Source organism: Enoplosus armatus, chromosome 24, assembly GCF_043641665.1.
Source record: "Enoplosus armatus isolate fEnoArm2 chromosome 24, fEnoArm2.hap1, whole genome shotgun sequence".
Classification (NCBI taxonomy): Eukaryota; Metazoa; Chordata; class Actinopteri; order Centrarchiformes; family Enoplosidae; genus Enoplosus; species Enoplosus armatus.
Window position 1 is genome coordinate 6928229 of NC_092203.1, and position 17442 is coordinate 6945670.

General features: G+C 42.8%; 1 protein-coding gene across 1 annotated transcript in view; it reads left to right on the forward strand.

The window, feature by feature from the left end:
* Positions 1 to 317: 317 nt before the first annotated feature.
* The window catches only part of ptgfrnb (prostaglandin F2 receptor inhibitor b), a 46599-nt gene continuing 29474 nt past the window's right edge, over positions 318 to 17442 (forward strand). The window contains exons 1-5 of the mRNA XM_070930827.1: positions 318 to 363; positions 4153 to 4265; positions 4761 to 5019; positions 10412 to 10819; positions 12544 to 12951. Of these exons, the coding sequence (XP_070786928.1) occupies positions 318 to 363; positions 4153 to 4265; positions 4761 to 5019; positions 10412 to 10819; positions 12544 to 12951 (1234 nt within the window). The remainder of the gene's footprint in view (positions 364 to 4152; positions 4266 to 4760; positions 5020 to 10411; positions 10820 to 12543; positions 12952 to 17442) is intronic.

The following is a 17442-nucleotide window of genomic DNA, read 5'->3' on the forward strand; positions in this document are numbered from 1 at the left end:
TCTTCTCCAGCAGCCTCTCTCCCTCTCTATCAATCTCGCCTTCATTCCCATACACACGTTGAACCGGTTCAGTGTCAGTGTGTAAACCCTCCCGTCGGGATTTGGACTCCGTTTTACTGGATTAGAAACCACGGTGTGAATCCGTTTTGCTTTGCGGCTCCGCCCGGTGTCCGGTGAAGACTGACTGCTCAGATCTGAGAGTTTTATTGGATTGACCGACAGCGGCGGGAGAGGATTGGTGTTACCCCACACACAGGACAAAGAAAAGGGGGGAAATTAAGGAAAAAAGATCAGAGTGGAAGAAGAGAGGAATGAAAATGGATAACTGCCTCCTCACAGTCGCGTTTGGTCTTTTAATGCTCGGTAAGAAACGTTTCTTTGCTTGACTATTGACAGCTAATTAACTCCAATACGTGTCGGCATTCTCCATCAAGCATAACCCAATGCTAACCTCTGTTTGGAAATCTGTCAATTTAATGTTCACTTGCTTGTCGGCAAACGTACATGCTTTGTAACAGATAAGTTAAATCATTTTCCGTATGTTTAACATTCACTAGCTAATCCGGCATACAACCAATCCATCAAGCAGCACTTAATTTCGACTAATTTTAAACCTTTGTAACTGGTTCACATTGCTAGCTGCTGCCATACGCTGGGAGAAGTTCGTGAGTGCAACAGCAAACAAATTCAAAAAGTTAAAATGTAAGTGAAAAAGAATCGTCGCTTGGTGTATTGGATCATGCCGAATTGAAGAGTGAATACTGGGCATTGGAAAAATTTAATAAACTATGTTGTCAGATATGTCTGCGTGTGACGACAAGCAAAAATGCCAAAATGCCCTGTTGTTAAATGGAGTTTGGCGGGATGGTCTCGCCCTGTAGCTGCACCTATCAGTAAGGTTCTGGATAGATTTACCACTTCCATCCTAAATGTACTGTCTCACTGAGTAGAAACTTCTATACAATTGTGTTTAGCTAATGTAATGAATCCATTAACTAAAGGTTAATTAAACACTGGTTAGGATGAAGACTTGATGAAAAACCTCCATTCTCTAATTTAACTAAAATGGAAAACAGCCTGTGTGTGTGTGTGTGTGTGTGTGTGTGTGTGTGAGACAGACAGTTCTGTTATTGGGGAGAGGAAATGCAGTGAAGAATTAATACTTAAAGACTGATAAACAATTTTAAAAATGAAACAGCGAGAAAGAAAATATTCCACGTTTCCTCCCATCAGTCCTGTTCAGCCTCTCATTATCCAAGAGGACAGTTCCTCCATAAAGACCACTTGAACATGAGGTGACCAGCTTTGACAAGGTCCCATTAGCCTGCTTAGAAGTCCAACCGGGCTGGCCATCACGATTAGCCTTGTATTCATGCCAGAGTCAAACGCTGCTGACTAATTATCAGACTGGTTTCAACTAAAGGACCAGGCCAGTGCTTAGTCACTAGGCTGGTTTTCACCACAGGGACGAACCAGGACTTGTTTGTCGGCCTACCTCAGAGCCAAACAAGGCTAAACAGGGCTTACCAATACTGACGTTGCCATATGTTTGTGAGCATAACGGTGAACGTCATAGGAGCTCTCTCTCTACTGTGTGTGTGTGTGTGTGTGTGAGAGAGAGAGAGAGAGAGAGAGGGCTTAAATTAGTGCAGTGTAAGATGATCAAATGTCGCCAGCACTCCTGTGGTGTGTGTTTCTGTAGATGTGTGTGTATTCTGATGCTGCAGATGGGAAAGTGGCCATAGTGAACAAACGACTTACCTTAACACAGACTCTGTTCTGTCGTGCTTCAGCTAAATTCAAACACAAATACCACAGACAGTGTTACGCTCCTGACAACATGCAGTAACTCTGGAGATACTGCTAACCTGCTCTGTGACCTGAGGTAGTCCCTAAAAAGACAATGGCTCTGTCTTGGGTTGCCAACATGTCATGGCCACATTGGCATGAAATTTGCTGTGCGCATTCAAATTCCCAAGGGGGGCGAAAAGCCTCTTGGTTGGACTTTCACTTCACCTTTAATGTCACCACCAGACTTTCAGTTGCCTGTACTGTAACAGTCTGGAGAACAGTGGTGCACGACAGCTGCCCTGATATTTGCATTATAGTGTACCACAGACATGTCTGTTCCTTTTGTTTTGTTGTCGTCCAAACTGGTTATAAATACATTCATATATGTGAACATGTGAATATATGAGAGTTTTGTGAATGCATGTTTTTGTCATGATGGATGGACCTTCACGTCCCCTCTCTGCCTTCGGTTGGGGCTCCACACATGCATCATAAAATTATCTCACTGTCCAAATTTCTTCAGATTCTTGACTTGATTACTAAACTTCCTGGGTGTCTTCGGGCTCCACTGGCCGAGCAGTATTCGTTCCAGGAGAGACATGCAGGCTGGAAATTGAGTTTGAAAGCGATAAATCTCAGCACCTGGCCAAGAAACTCTGAGTCTCTTTTTTTAAGTGACGAATGGTCCGATCACCTCTCCACATGAGTTGAATGAATCCGTTTGCCATACTAGCTTGAGGTATTTCAACAACCACTATGCTAGAATTTGAAGTTGTATACTTGTTTGACGTCATGTAACTCGTGTGTTAAATGGTTAATTTTTTCACTGTCACACAAACATTGTAGTTCTCAGAAGTGTGAGGAACCCATCAGTCTCTGGTTTGTCTGGTATGAAGTTAAAGTTAAATGCTGGACCACATCCTGACAGAGATAGTCACCAGGAACTGAAACATACCGCAGGTTTTTATGTGGTGCTTATTTCATCGTGACTTGTTACTTACTAAAGCAGAAAAAAGCTCACACTCAGCAGGCTCACACACACATAACACCAGGCCACCTGCCAAAAACTCAAGTATTGATGGACTCTCAAGTATTGATGGGCCATACACGCTCAAGGCTTCTTTACGAAGCACTTTTTTTAAACCAAAGGTGTTACAGATTTTTGTCAAAAAGGACGAAGGAAGAAAACATATGTTTTTCTTGCAGACTTCTCCACTGTATCAGCTTTAGCGACAAGTTAATGCTCATACAAGACCTAAATAAAATACTGTGTAAAATTAACAGAATTGCTGTTGAAATCTGGTAATATTTGACCCAAGATTTTTTCCTCTATCAGTTAACATTCATTCAGTCACTATGAGCTGCAGAAAGAGAGCACTACAAAAATAAAACCCAAGATGTTGCAGACGATAGACAAATGTCTGAAATATCTAAACACAAGCATCCGTACAAGCCGGAATCAAATAGTCTTAAATTGGGAAGATTATCGTTTAAATCAGAACAACTCTGAACATTTGATGGCAGCTTTTAGTATCTGACAGTTTCTGATACGTACACGTTCTTACAGTGAGCATTGTATCAGACAGATGCCTGTTTGTCAACTAGCTGATCTGAGTGCAGAAGTCATGGTCGGAGTTGGAGGCCTACAGCCAGACTTCACCAACCAGGAAGTGAAGTGTTATTGGGCCGAGCGACTCTGCTGTGTTGCTACACGCTTCACTCAGCTGGAATGTCAGTCGAGTTTTACACTCAAGTGAGGAACAATGTAAGCCAGACGGTTTGATCTGATGCAACTAAACAGCACTAATTTAGTTTCCATTGTTTATCACGTAATTATGATGAAGCCACTTTTATATAGAAACCTCTCTTGGGTTCTGCTTTTGGGGAATCTTTGTGTTCTGCTGGAGTGCTGATGTGACCAGAAATACAAATGTACATGGAGAATGCAGTTTAGATTTTAGCACCATCATCATCATTGATACCATTAAACTCTACACAAGTTGCAACAAGCCCTGTGTGTGTGTGTGTGTGTGTGTGTGTGTGTGTGTGTGTGTGTGTGTGTGTGTGTGTGTGTGGGGGTGGGGGTGGGTGTGGGGGTGGGTGTGTGTGTGGGTGTGTGTGTGTGTGTGTCATTGTGTTGGTTGTTTATGTGAGTTTTGGTCAGATTTTTCATCCCTCAACATCCAGTATATTGATACCTACAGTCCTTTTAGTCTGTTAGTCATCAGGCTTATGGCATCTGAGTACAACCTATATGATGAGTGAGACTCTAAGATGAATGCAAAACAATAGAAGCTTAAAGCTGTTAAGCTAGACTCGTTATTTTCTTGTATTTTTAAATATTCTCTCCCGTCTCTGAAGGTGGGTGCCTGGCCCGGGTGGTGACGGTGTCTCCTGGTCCTTTAATCCGGGTGGAGGGTCAGCCGGTGTCCATCAGATGTGATGTCAATGAGTACGGGGGACCTCGTGAGCAGGTAAGTGTCTTTTACACCTCTGTATCACATCTGGGTGCATGTGCTCAGATCACAGATAGATCGATGAAGGATGAGGCAGGTGACGTTCTGTAATTTTGTTTTTGTCATCAAATCCCATGAAAAGACCACAACCAACAATGTGTTAGTCCATGTTTGGGCCCACTGGGTCCTACAGAAGATGAACATGTTAAATTCTGCACTGTTTTCCCAGAATTCCCTGCAATTGGAGAGCTTTTTAATTGTCATGTGAATATGAGTATGGCATGTTTTAGTATTCTGTTTTAAAGAACATGGCTGGAGCCTCAAACCTGTTGTATTAAACATACATCAAAAGGACCGGATGGCAGTTAGTCATGGAAATCTGACCTCTTTCTGCAGAGATTAATCTGAGGTTGGCTTCAGAGGAAAGTGTTAGAAATCTCATCCTCTGGAGAGCGTGAATGACTCACAGCTTCCCGACACGCCGGTGATTAATTATCCCTCTCTGTCCTGCAGGACTTCGAGTGGATGATGTCCAGGGAGGCGAACGGGCCGAGGATAAAGATCATCTCCACCTTTGACCCCAGCTACTCCCACAAGTCGCTCAGCAAGCGTGTTGCGTCCGGCGACATCTCGGTGGTGCGGCTCCAGGACAACGAGGTGGAGCTGAAGATAGCGGAGGTGAAGTCGCAGGACGCCGGTTTCTACTGGTGTCAAACGCCGAGTACCGACTCCGTCATCAGCGGCAACTACGAGGCTCAGGTCCAACTCACTGGTATGGGAGAGGTGTGTGTGGTGTGTGTGTGGTGTGTGTGTGTCCTTTCATGAATACTTACATCAACTTTGACTTTGTGTCTCATGATCTAAATCCAGCATGTAAAGCTAACCAGGGCTAGCTGTCTTAACTGTGTGTGTGTGTGTATGAAGCTAGCTGGCTATGATGATCCCCATGACTTACTAATGCTCTGCTGACCATGTATATATCCTCCCGCTCACACACACACACACACTCACACACATACCCCCGCTGGCTTATAATTTGTCTTTCACACTGACACACAACACACCTCAACACACTCGTACGCTCACACACTCGTGGAGGGGGAGCAGATGTCAGGTGGGAGTACTTGGCTTGTGTCAAATCAGGGCCAGGGAGAGAGAGGGTTGGCTGGTGGAACACAAAGGCTGAAAGAAGAATAGAAATACCGTCATAATGAAAGCGCCGCACAGGGACGAATGTTAAGTTACATGGTTTCTAGTATTCAACAGTCTGTAGAGTGAGAGTGGAAACTTTACCAACAGTTGGTCATGATCATTTTCCTGACTAAGATGTGGGAGAGGTAACTTTTTAAGAGGATAAAGATCTTGACATAACAAACATGTGACATGCACATACCAGCCTGTTGCCCTGAGCATATTATATCAAATCATCTGTGAAATGATGACCAAGATATTGGACCTCACCGCCTACATTAAGAACACTTCACTTAAGTAGGAAACGCTTGTTAACATCTGATATTATATTCAGCACCATCATGGGAGCAGCTGCTGAAGATCAGCACAGCGGGAAGGAAATATAACTAAATCATCTGCATGCAAAGCATGAATGATGATAAGATTACCCCAAAACACAACTTGTTTTACAAGAACTGAACAAGTCAGCCATTTACAAGTCAAACAGCCAGGGAGATAATATACCCCCCTGCCTGACCCCACTCCTGATATGAGAAGAATCAGATGCAGCACTTCCTCATCCACACCGTCATATATAATGTGTATGTATGTGTGTGTCCTGCACCCCGTGTTTGGTAGGTGGAGGCGACACTAGCATTTTGTTTAAGGGGAAAAAAAAAATCATAGTTTTGGTTAAATATTGAAAATTGTCTTGTGCATTCATTAAAATGTTTCTATGATGTTGATAAGAAACGAAATGCACTTTCAAATTAGTGCTAATATAAAAATGTAATTTACCATACATGCACAGTCTGATACGCATTACCTGGCTTGGATATTAGCCTCTCATTTAAAACACATTTAAAACTAGCATTGGTACAAGAACCCATACCTGCCACTGTTTGCTGTTGTTTCAGTAGATAACGGAGGTCAGACCAACAGGAGCTCACATGTACGACACTCTGATAAAACCATAATAACGAATAACAAATTGAAAATGTCAAACAGTTACTGTCTGAAATAACTGCTATAAAGTCACCCGTTGTCTTAGAGAATAAGGTCATAAAAGCTTGAGGTATTTGTATTCAGATGACGTATGATGATGAACTAAGTCAACAGTTCTGTTGTAATAGTTGGATCTGGCTCCTGTGGTCTGTAGGTTTGACATATCGGTCCAGAAACAGTTTCCATCCACAGACCTCGCTGTGTACAGTTTTAATTTGGACTATTTTCTGACACAGAAACAGAGGGAAAGAGAGAAACCCGTATTCAGCATTTTCCTTTGAATTTAATTGGGTTTTTCGCTCGCAGTTATCCAGTCAGTAATTACACACACATTTTGAGGACTGCATTGGTTTAAATCCACTGTTAACCCAAGCCCAAACACACAGGGTGTTTAGAAATGACAACTCCTTTTTTTTTTTTTTGTGTGTAAGAAATGATACATTAGAGGAGTTTCAGGAACATTTTATGCTCTGAACCCTCACATTTGAAAGACGAAGTCACAAAGAGGGATTGTCTGACAGCAGGTTAGTTAGCTCCATAATGCACCATCATGTTCTGCTGCTCTCTGCTTCCCAGCACGGCTCCCCAGACACCTTGTTAAATTTAGACCTGAATTAACTAGGCAGAGCTGTTTATGTGCGAGAGAGATGGTGTCGTGTACATGTAGAGCATATGTATTAGTGAGTAGAGTATTTTGTACGAAGGGGAGGATGTTTGTGTGTGAAGGAGATTGTCAGCCGTTAACAGAGATGATGAGTTAGATTTTCTGCCGGAGGGTCTACACCAGTCGAGACTTGTGCACCACATTCATCAGCCCTCACACTCCCATAAACACACACACACGCATGCACTGCTTCCATTGCCCCACTGAGGCTGTTTGGTTATGTAAGAAGCAAGTGAAGTACAGGTCGCTGAGGGTTTGAAAACTCCTTTCAGGCTAATTTTAATTGATAGAGCAAAACGCAGATTATTCGTACTGCCTTCGTTATCTGCCACAGACACTCACATCACTGCAGCACAGCAGCAGCGCTGTAAACTCGAACTTCCACTACAATCTTATTGGTGTCTGGCACTGTCCTGATATATCCACACTTTGTATTTACCTCAAGGACACCAATGAAAGCACCTTTGCACCCGACGCAGGGAAAGGCTGCATTATTTCACAATAAGTACGGAGAGAAAAGGAATAATGTGTCTGGGAGATGCTGATGATGGGAGCTGCTCTGCACTGAAGCTAGCTGTGTAGGAAGATAACATCCCCGTTCTTTGTCCCGCCCAGCAAATCTCTGATTGGTCAGCTGTTACTGCCAGTTAAAGAAACAGTCTAAGCCAATGGGCACAGATCCATCACCTGTTTGAAACACTGAACAAATCAGAGATGTGGTGATGTGTGATGTACTCCACCTCCTCCGTCAGACCGTTCAAGGCCTTCCTCAGTGTTGGGCCCCTGACCCCAAAGTGGTGAGGATGTGGTGATTTTCTGTTTTCAAGTCAACCCCTGAACATGGATAAAGTGCTGGATGATGAATCATCATTATTAATGATAATTTCCTGAAGCATCTCAGCAGATTTCCTGCCAGATCTGACCTGGTGGCTCACACATTCCAGTCCTGCAGTGAGACCACATCAGTCTTCATCACACAGACTTATCATACGGGGAGGAATCTCCCTTATTATCTTAGTGACTTAAATTATAATGCTAATAGTGTATTCATAGGGAAATGGCATATTAATGAATAAAGATTGTTCACTGTCATCCAGTATTTTTAAGTTTTATTTACCGTCTAAAGAGATGAGATGACCAGTTCTTTTCTTTCTGAACACTTAAAAACCGGTCTTTCCCACAGGACTTTGAATGTGGCATGAATGTAATTCCCATAATGCACAGCTTCGCACTCCTCATCCCAGCCATCTGCCACTTCTTGGATTCATTTGTAACACAACCAGAATTAGCTTCCAGGAAAAAAAGGATTATTCACCGTTTATGTCGAGTATTTTGGGACGAAACTTCAAACTGGAACGAGTTTAGAGCTGCAATTACTTTAAAATGTTGATTTTGTGTTTGTAAGTAGATTAGTCAGTGCAGCAGATGTGGACACACCCCAGCCTTCACTCATATTTATTATTTTTTGTGTGTGAATTTATGTTTTCATATGTAAAGGATCAAAATAAGTCAGTGGTAATGATAAAACCGAGCAGTCATCCATCAACACTACTGAGCCTGCCACTCAGTCTTATTATTAACCCCCCGTGTCTTCACTGCAGACGTGCCATTCATCAAAGCATCTAATGTCTTTTCCTGTACTTTCCCTGTTGTGAAAAGCAGAGGTAAAACTTATTTTTGTTGCTGTTGTTTTGGAGGCATCAGAAGGCAAAGCCGAGCAGGATATCCAGCAGTGATAACTCCCCCAATTTTTTAATTTCCTCTCGCGGAGTGACTCATGAGCCTTCTTTATGTCTCATAACAAGAAATGAAACGAAGCAGAGGCAAAAGCTGCTCTGTTAAGACCCGCTCGTCACATTCAGCAGCCGAACAGTTCAAGGAAGCAGAGTTGAAATTAACCAGGAAAAAAAACAAGTGGGAAAGAGTTTACTGCGTTACCTGAGCCGGCAGGTCATTAACCTTTATGAACACTCTGGGTGTGTCTCACACACACACACACACACACACACACACACACACACACACACACACACACACACACACACACACACACACACACAGAGTCATAGATTTCCAGCTTTATCTGGAGCTGTTTGTTTGTTCATTTAACTCTCATTCACCTTGACAAAAGCACAAGCGTTTTACAGTGTGTTGACTTACATGAATCCCTGGAAGTTGATTCTGACCTTGACCATATCTCAACCTGTGACGTACTGACGTATAAATGTCACTCCACCCAATAAATTCCTGCGTTTAATCGTTGCATCTTGATGTTAAACCTATTGTTTGAGTGATCTTTAGTAGTTTTTTTGATGATTTTGTTTTTACATGCGTGCACTTCCATTTCAACATGTCTGTTTTTAATCAGACGTCCCTCTCAGGCTCATTCGTTTCCTACATGTATACAGAGTTTTCCCCTGCTCAACATCAAAGTGCAGAAGGATGGGGAGGAGGGTGGAGCAGACGGAACAACACAGGAAAAGGCATTCCCCACCTTGAGTGTGTCGTTATGTCATTGCTTTTGTTTTTCCTGCAGATTATTCACCCAAAAAAACGAAGCCGTTTTTAAAAGTGGGAACAGGTTTAAACGGATCATTGCAGTAAACAAGCTCTTCCTGCACTCAGCTCAGACTCTGCCTCCAGTAACAGACAGGGAAGAAAAATGGGGAGAAAATGCAAATATGCCGCTGATTATCCACCAAATTCTGTATCAGTGACTACAAAGAAGAATAAAAAAGTAATAAAGACAAAAAAAAACTAAATAAACACAGATATAAACTTACATTTTTTAATGAGCAAGAGGTTTGATGTACACGAAACTCCGAAAGGTCCAAAAGTAGATGAAACCATCTAGTAACCTCAGTTTGAACCGAACTCACCTGTGCTGAACTCGACTGTCACTCAACACTTTCTGCAGAAGCTTCCTCATAAAAGCCATAATTTCTCATCATCAGAAGGATTTTACTGTGAAGCAGCTGCAGGAAATGGAAATGGAATCATTATCAACCATACGGGCCGTAATTCACAATATTTAGACATTATTCTTTCTCCTAACTATTTACTTTTGAATGCAATAAAAATTCTGAAACACTCAGAAAAGGAAGGAAAGAAATGAGAAAAAACTCAGCTCTTGCTGAATTTGTCCTGTATTTCCATATACATTATTTATATATATATATATATATATATATATATGTCTTACTGTGTGTGTGTGTGTGTGTGTGTGTGTTTGCAGTGTCTTATCTTTGACATTCAGTGATATTCATCATGTTAAAGTTTTATAAACGTCTTCCTAAAATCTTTGTTTTGTCTTTTTTCCCGTCAGTCATCCCCAACACCCTCAGGGTCTCCTCCCAGACCCCGCCCCCAGTCGTCCCAGAAGGAAGTGACATCACGCTGTCCTGCAACGTCACCCGGGAGCTCACCCACCCCACCTACCTGTCTGTCACCTGGTCTGTGAAGAAGGGAACAACGTTGGAGGAGATTCTGACATTTGGCCCTCAGGGAGACGTGGTCGCAGGGCCGAAGTTCGCCCGGCGCTACGCTGACGGAGGCATCCGATTGGTTCCCGGGAAGAATGGATTGTTTGAATTGGTGATTTCCAGAGTGACGTCGTCTGACGAAGGGATTTATGAATGCAACGGGACGGAGTGGACGCATGAAAATGGAGGGAAATGGATAAAAATCGTGGAGAGCACAAGAGAGATGGGAACTGTTGCTGTTACTCCTACAGGTAAGAAAAAAGTATAGGTCAAAATATTAATGTGCCCAATACTCACGTCACATGAGTCGGCGTCAGTTAGAGCGGATGACTACGAGTTAGAAAATGAGTTGGAAAGAAGTGAGCTTAGCAGACCTCTGTAGCTCATCTCTGCTTGAAGCTACATTAGCAGCTTCTACCTGAATCTCAGGTTGAGTTTCATTGTGGCTCATGGAGGCTCCAGGTTTAACAACTAGAAGACTGCATGGGAAGTGTAGATCCAGAAATTGGAGCCTGATTATGCCCCAAATTGAAAGAAACCAAACTTTCAGACTTTGAAAGCCTCTGATCTTCAGTGTGAGTCACCGGTGCTACATCCAACTGATCCAACATACAACATAAGCTTGACATTAGGGGGTTCCCTGCACATCCACAGCAGTAATTATGCCTGAAGTAGTAGCACAGAGCAATAGATAATCTGCAAGTCTTGTGTTTCACAGCTTCCTGTAGTTGGATATGGAGGGGTAGAAGAGAGGGAGGGACGTGGGAGAGTTCTGTCTCTGTTGTGTGGCTGTTTTTATTTTAATGGCGTCCTCTCCTCTGTGAGAGTCTTTCTTCTCACTGCCTCGCTCTGTTCCAGGAGGCTCATGACCCTCGCTGTCCTCTTCTGTCCTGAGAGAGGCCCCTACACTCACACACTCTCTCACTCATTCATGGTGGTTGCCGTGGTCACCATATCTTACATCTTTCTGGGCTACCATATCCTCTTAAAGTGCTGCAAAACACCCAGCGGTTTATAATGAAACCAGAGATGTGCGGTGCACACAGGTCCCGGTCTCAGGTCCATTGTGTCCCAGTCAGTTCATATTGACTTACTGACTTGAGTAAAGAGGATGAGAAAAGTCAAACAGAGTGGACTTTGTCTCTTTTGTCCTTTTCCAGACACCATACAGAGACTCTTCCCCACATACTGCAGTCTGGGTTGTTACTGGAGACCGTATCCAGACCCCTGACCCAACAGTTTTTAATTTGCTGAACTTTTTCATAGAAAGGAATGTAAAGTTCGTCTTTAGCATCACTGCTGAAAGGCTGCTCTGGGAGACCAGAAGTGCACTTGTGCTTTCCTCTGAGTCATTTATAGATGACTGTTTACATTGTCTTTTAACTCTTGTCCAGTTTCAAGTAACTTTGCCTCCGATGGATAGGATGACCTTTATACTACCTTTTATTAGTGCCACAACTGAGGATCATTTTCATGATTCAGCATTTGATTAACTCTGAACCTCATTTGATGCAGTTTGCTGAAAAAGTTGCACCCAGTGGAGTCAAAACTGAGCAACATCGTGTGACCGATTCATCGTTAAAGCAAAAGTTTTCTGTGTCAGCAGTCCCTATGTGATGTGTTCAAGTGACAATTCATCAAGTATCACAATAGTGTAATAAACATGACAGTAAACTGATTAAACATCAAATAATTGTTTGAGCTTTTTCTGGATACAAATCAGTGGACTATAAAAGCAGCTTTCTTTAGCCTTGTTAGTAACCATATATTTCCTTCCACTCATTGATTGATTTGACTGCAGAGTTAAAGAGTCCACTGTCTTTGTCTTTGTGCAGAATAATTCAGTAACGCTGAAGGATCTTTTAAACCGTAGGACTTATTAAAGACCAAAGACTCTGTTTATCTTGTTTATGCAGTCTATTGCTTGTACACACGATGAAGTGACTAACGTCGTCTCCGTCTCCGTCCTCTCAAGGTCAGTCCCTCAGTGTGAAGGCCTCCTCCTCCTCCCCCTCCTCCACGTCTGTGCTCCTCTCCCCCGGTAACACGCTGACCCTCCTCTGCTCCGTCGCCGCCGACAACCTGCCCGCCCTCGCCCTGGAAGTGACCTGGCTGGCCGACGGCCGCGACATCATCACCATGGAGCGCAGCGGGGTGGTGGTCTCAAACACCTCCTCCGGCGGAGCGCAGGGGAAGCGAGGGGAGGCGAGCCTGGAGCGGACGGGATCTGGAGAATACAGGCTGGGGGTGAGGGGGGTGAGCGGGGAGGACGGAGGGGTGTACACCTGCCGCATCCGAGCCTTCATCGAGAAAGGAGGAAGGAGGTGGCACATGGCAGCCGAGAAAACGTCCAGCCCGGTGACGGTGAAGGTGTCGCAGATCAGTGAGTCAGATGTTGTTTTTCATGTTGCTTTAAAATGAGCAAATAGAAGCACATTTCTCCCAAAAACGGAGAAACTATTTGCTTATAAATATAACTGAAATACAGTAATGTGCTAAATCTGTTTCTAAATCATTTTCATGTTAAGATTAAGTCTAATAATAGAGATACCAAGTAAAGAAATCAATATAGAATAAAATATTCCAGCACAGTGGAGGAAAGGTGTCGATGTAAAGGACCGTGTGTGTGTTGTGTCTGTATGATGTCACGATGTGCGGATGTGTAACAGTGCTGCGGTGCCACAGATGAATCTGGAGTCTCAAGAGGAAACTCTTTTAATCCTCTAGTCAGCCTGTCGACTCCTGTTGCGAGGACGATTGATTAGTCATGCCTGTCCTGCACTCTGCTACCTCTGGGTATGCTGTTAGTGTGTGTGTGTGTGTGTGTGTGTGTGTGTGTGTGTGTGTGTGTGTGTGTGAGTGTGAGCGTGTATACAGTATGTGTGTGATGCTCTGATCCCGCCTCTAAAGAGCAGTGGTGTCAAACACAGTCGACACAGCAATCAATTACTGGCATGATGGGTGGTCTCTCTGTCTGTCTGTCTCTCTGTCTGTCTGTCTCTCTGTCTCCACTGCGTTTTTGAATTTTACATCATGTTTCCTTTTCTGCAGTCGGCTTGCGACATGATGTCTTAGACATGCAGTTGGAGAAGGAATTAGCTTCTTTGTTTCCTCCTAAATAAACATAATAATTAGGATGCTCATTCAGCCATTTCTTTTTCATGTTCTCTTTGATTTAGACTCCAGGCTTGTAGGAATCCACAATTTCTGTTCTTAAACATTGTTGCAAAAAGCTCCTTGGTAATAGATAAAAACCTTTAGCTTCACGTTACTTAAACATGCCTTGTATTTGGGTGCACGGTACGTATATTTGTCCTGAACCGTTGGGTGCAGGATGTTTGGTTTGGGACACAACTTTCTTTGGTTTTGTGCCCCTTATGACCCAAATAATTACTGCTGAATTGGCCCAATACAGTCTAATTAAATATACGTCTTGGCACGTAAAGGTGCGAGCGTCCCACCCAGAGAGCTTTGGCAGTGGGACAGTCATTGTCTGTTAGCTAGACCATGCTAGTTGTGTTAGCCCCTGGATGTATAGATCACATGACGAATGAGAAACTGGAGGAGCGTCCAATGTCATTTAGATTTCAAGTTTTTAAGCTACAGCCTCACTGGACAAAAAGTGAATGTCTCCGGAAACATGCTAAACATTTTGCGACACAATCGCCTAAAAGCTTCTGTTACAGGCTTGAACTGCACTATCATGTTCCACCACACCCATATTTCAGTCGCTCCGTACTGCCAACTGCCCCTGCATAAACAAGCACAGGCTGCAGTCATCCAGGGCTTATCCAGTGCTCCAGAGTCTCTCTCACCACAGATGACTGGACCTCCGGGGCTGCAGAGAGCTGAACACTTCATGACTGAAAGCTTAAACTTTCGCTGTTGGCTCTCAGGAATAGTTTGACATTTTGAGAAATTTGCTTCCTTGCCGAGACTTAGATGGGAAGATAGATACCACAGTTATGTGATATGGTATATATATGGTTAATATGACGCTGCAGCCTGTTAGCTTAGCTTAGCATAAAGACCGTAGGCTGGGGCTGATTAACATGTTACTTCTCGTTTGTTTAATTTGACAGTTTGTGGTTTTGCGGGGAGTTAAATCCTGGAACTATTATTTTCAAAAAAAAACTTGGATTATTACAAACTAAGCTAGTTAGCTTTGACAGACGGGAGCACTGTGGTGTGAGTGATGGAGACACTGATTGAAGGAGTGCCATAAAGCCAGCTGCTGTTATGTCATAGCAGTTGGATTTCTGACAAACTCCCAATTCCCAGTGAAATGAATGAAATGGACTTTAATGAATAAATAAATACTTGTTACATAATCGCTCTCAGTTCAGCTACAGTGCCATGTTTAATGCTTTTGGGAATTCCCGAGAAGTGTTTTGGCAGATTGACTTGCTAAAAGTTTACTGTGAGCTCATTAGCCCAAGTGTCATTATATTTTAGGGAAGTGGCAATTACTCTTTTTTCCCCCCTCTTCTTTTTTGGGGGTAAGCCGTGGTATGGAGAGAATAAGAGACTTTTAATGATATTTATGGAGCCCAGTTTGCTTTGGTGCTTCTTGGCCATGATATTGTCAGTTCAGTTCAAAACCACCTCTCAGTGCTGTATTCCCTCTATGGAGTTTGGTGTGGACGGGTGCCACATGATACTGGCGTCGAAAGGAAATCAGACAAATTTAAGTATTTATTGGACATTCAAGTAACATGTACTTTACCCATACATCCCTGCTGTTAAGTCCTCTTTCATTCATTTGTGTATTAATGTTTCAGGAAGTTAGATCTGAAACAAACGAGGAAATACTTTAATATAAATGATGTGCATTTTTGTTTAGTTTGACTTCTTCGTCTTCGGTGTTCTACCTCCTCTACTTCATGTTTTGGGTGTGACTACTTGAGGTTTGGGAGGGTCAATAACAGCATTTTTGTTTTTAAAGTTTTGTGCTTGTACACAATATTTCAACACAGAAATCACTTTCCCTGCATGCTGTTAGTCTTAAAAAGCCCATGAAACAGAATCTGGACCAGGATGTGACACTAAAACTCTCCCAAACCTAGACTAACTAGATTAAAGCACCGCACCCACACTGGTGAGGAAAACCCCAATTCATTTCATGAATAAATGCATCAAATTAGATTAAAATGCAATAGAATTAATGAAATTAAAATAAACCAACTGATTGACTGATACCTGATATTTCATAACTGACTGTTAGTTATTTAAAATGCTCTTAGACACAGAAAGGATGGATGTGATATTATACTTTTATATGATAATGATGAATAATACACAGGCTGTAGCTGCTAACTGTTCACTACAGTCAGTGGGTGTGCTGGTTTGTCTCTAATTTGGTGACAAATACATTGCATTTCCTGTTGCTGCTTCACAGTAAAAGCCTCCTGCTTCTTTGCCCGTGAGAAAAGCTTTTAATATGAAGCAGGGAATTTTCAGTTTGCAGAAAATAAACTCAACTCCAATACGGCTGTAAGAGAGCCACCAGTAAACAGTAATATGGCTGCTGTGTTTGAAAGTTCAAACAGTAACGCAGGAGTGAAACCAAACCTTTCTCAGGCCACACGGCTCGGTTTCAAAGAGGAGACCGTCCCAGTTATGCCATGCTTTTACAAATAAAGAATACAGTTTGGCCACTTGGACTAGATTTAAGCCAGTCCTGGACGGTTCTGGCCATCAGTGGAGTGCAGCAGGAGCTTGGACAGTGTTCATATGGGACACATTAGTGTTGACTTTAAGAGTATTTGGTCTTTTCTCAGCACTGTTGTGGTAATTAAACACACAATGACAAAATAAACTCTTTCTTGCCCTTTCAACCTTTAAGAAAAACAAGATGCTGCGATTTGAAAGTTGTCTGGTAATAAAATTAGAAAACCTTGTCATTAACAAACAAAACACGTCTTCTCTTTGTTCTTTTGTTAGCATTTAGCAACCATAGCATACATCTCTTGGGAGGAGTTGTTCACAGATGACGAGATGTTCTGCAGAACTGATACCAGTTTTTAAATGTATTTGACCAGGGTAGTTTCAGAAGAGAACAACGAGAAACATCTGCTGTACACGACATCTGCATCGGTATAAAATGGCAAAACACTAACCACATCCATCGCCGACTTCTTTTTAACCAACAGTTAAATGAAAGCTTTTTATTTCAACCACAATCGGTCATTCTCAGTGGACGGTACAGAGTGTGTTTTCTGGCTGTAGTGCTGTATGTCAGCTGGAGCCTCTTGTAGCTTCCTGAAGCCTTGAGGATCCATGTTACATTTAGAAATATCAACCAGGCTCTCTGGACTCACACGTGAGGGCACGGCTAAAATATCAATGAGCGTGATCAAGTGTTATATATGTTGTTGTTTACATGGTTGTGTGCACATGTTATCTGCATACTTACTTATGCAGTCGGACATTTTATGTGTGAAACTGGGTTTGTTGAAGGCTTTCTCCAGAGAGAAAATGTTGCAAACACATAAATGCTTCAAACACTGTCTTTATCTGTCTGTGTGTCTGTGTGTCTGTGTGTGTGTGTGTGTGTGTGTGTGTGTGTGTGTGTGTGTGTGTGTGTGTGTGTGTGTGTGTGTGTGTGTGTCTGTGTGTGTGTGTGTGTGTGTGTGTGTCCCACATACTGAGGGTATGAGGCTGTTCTAGCTGGTGGAACTCCTACATTTTAGCCTGGGGATATACATTCCTTCACACTGCGTCGGCCGGCGCGCACACACACACACACACACACCATGAGAGCATCATTTCTAATTGACCATATACATTTCATCCTCATTTCTCTTGAGTATGAGCTTAAACTTTGCGTGTGTGTGTCAGTGTGTGTGTTGTCAACCAGTCAGTTCCTATTCTA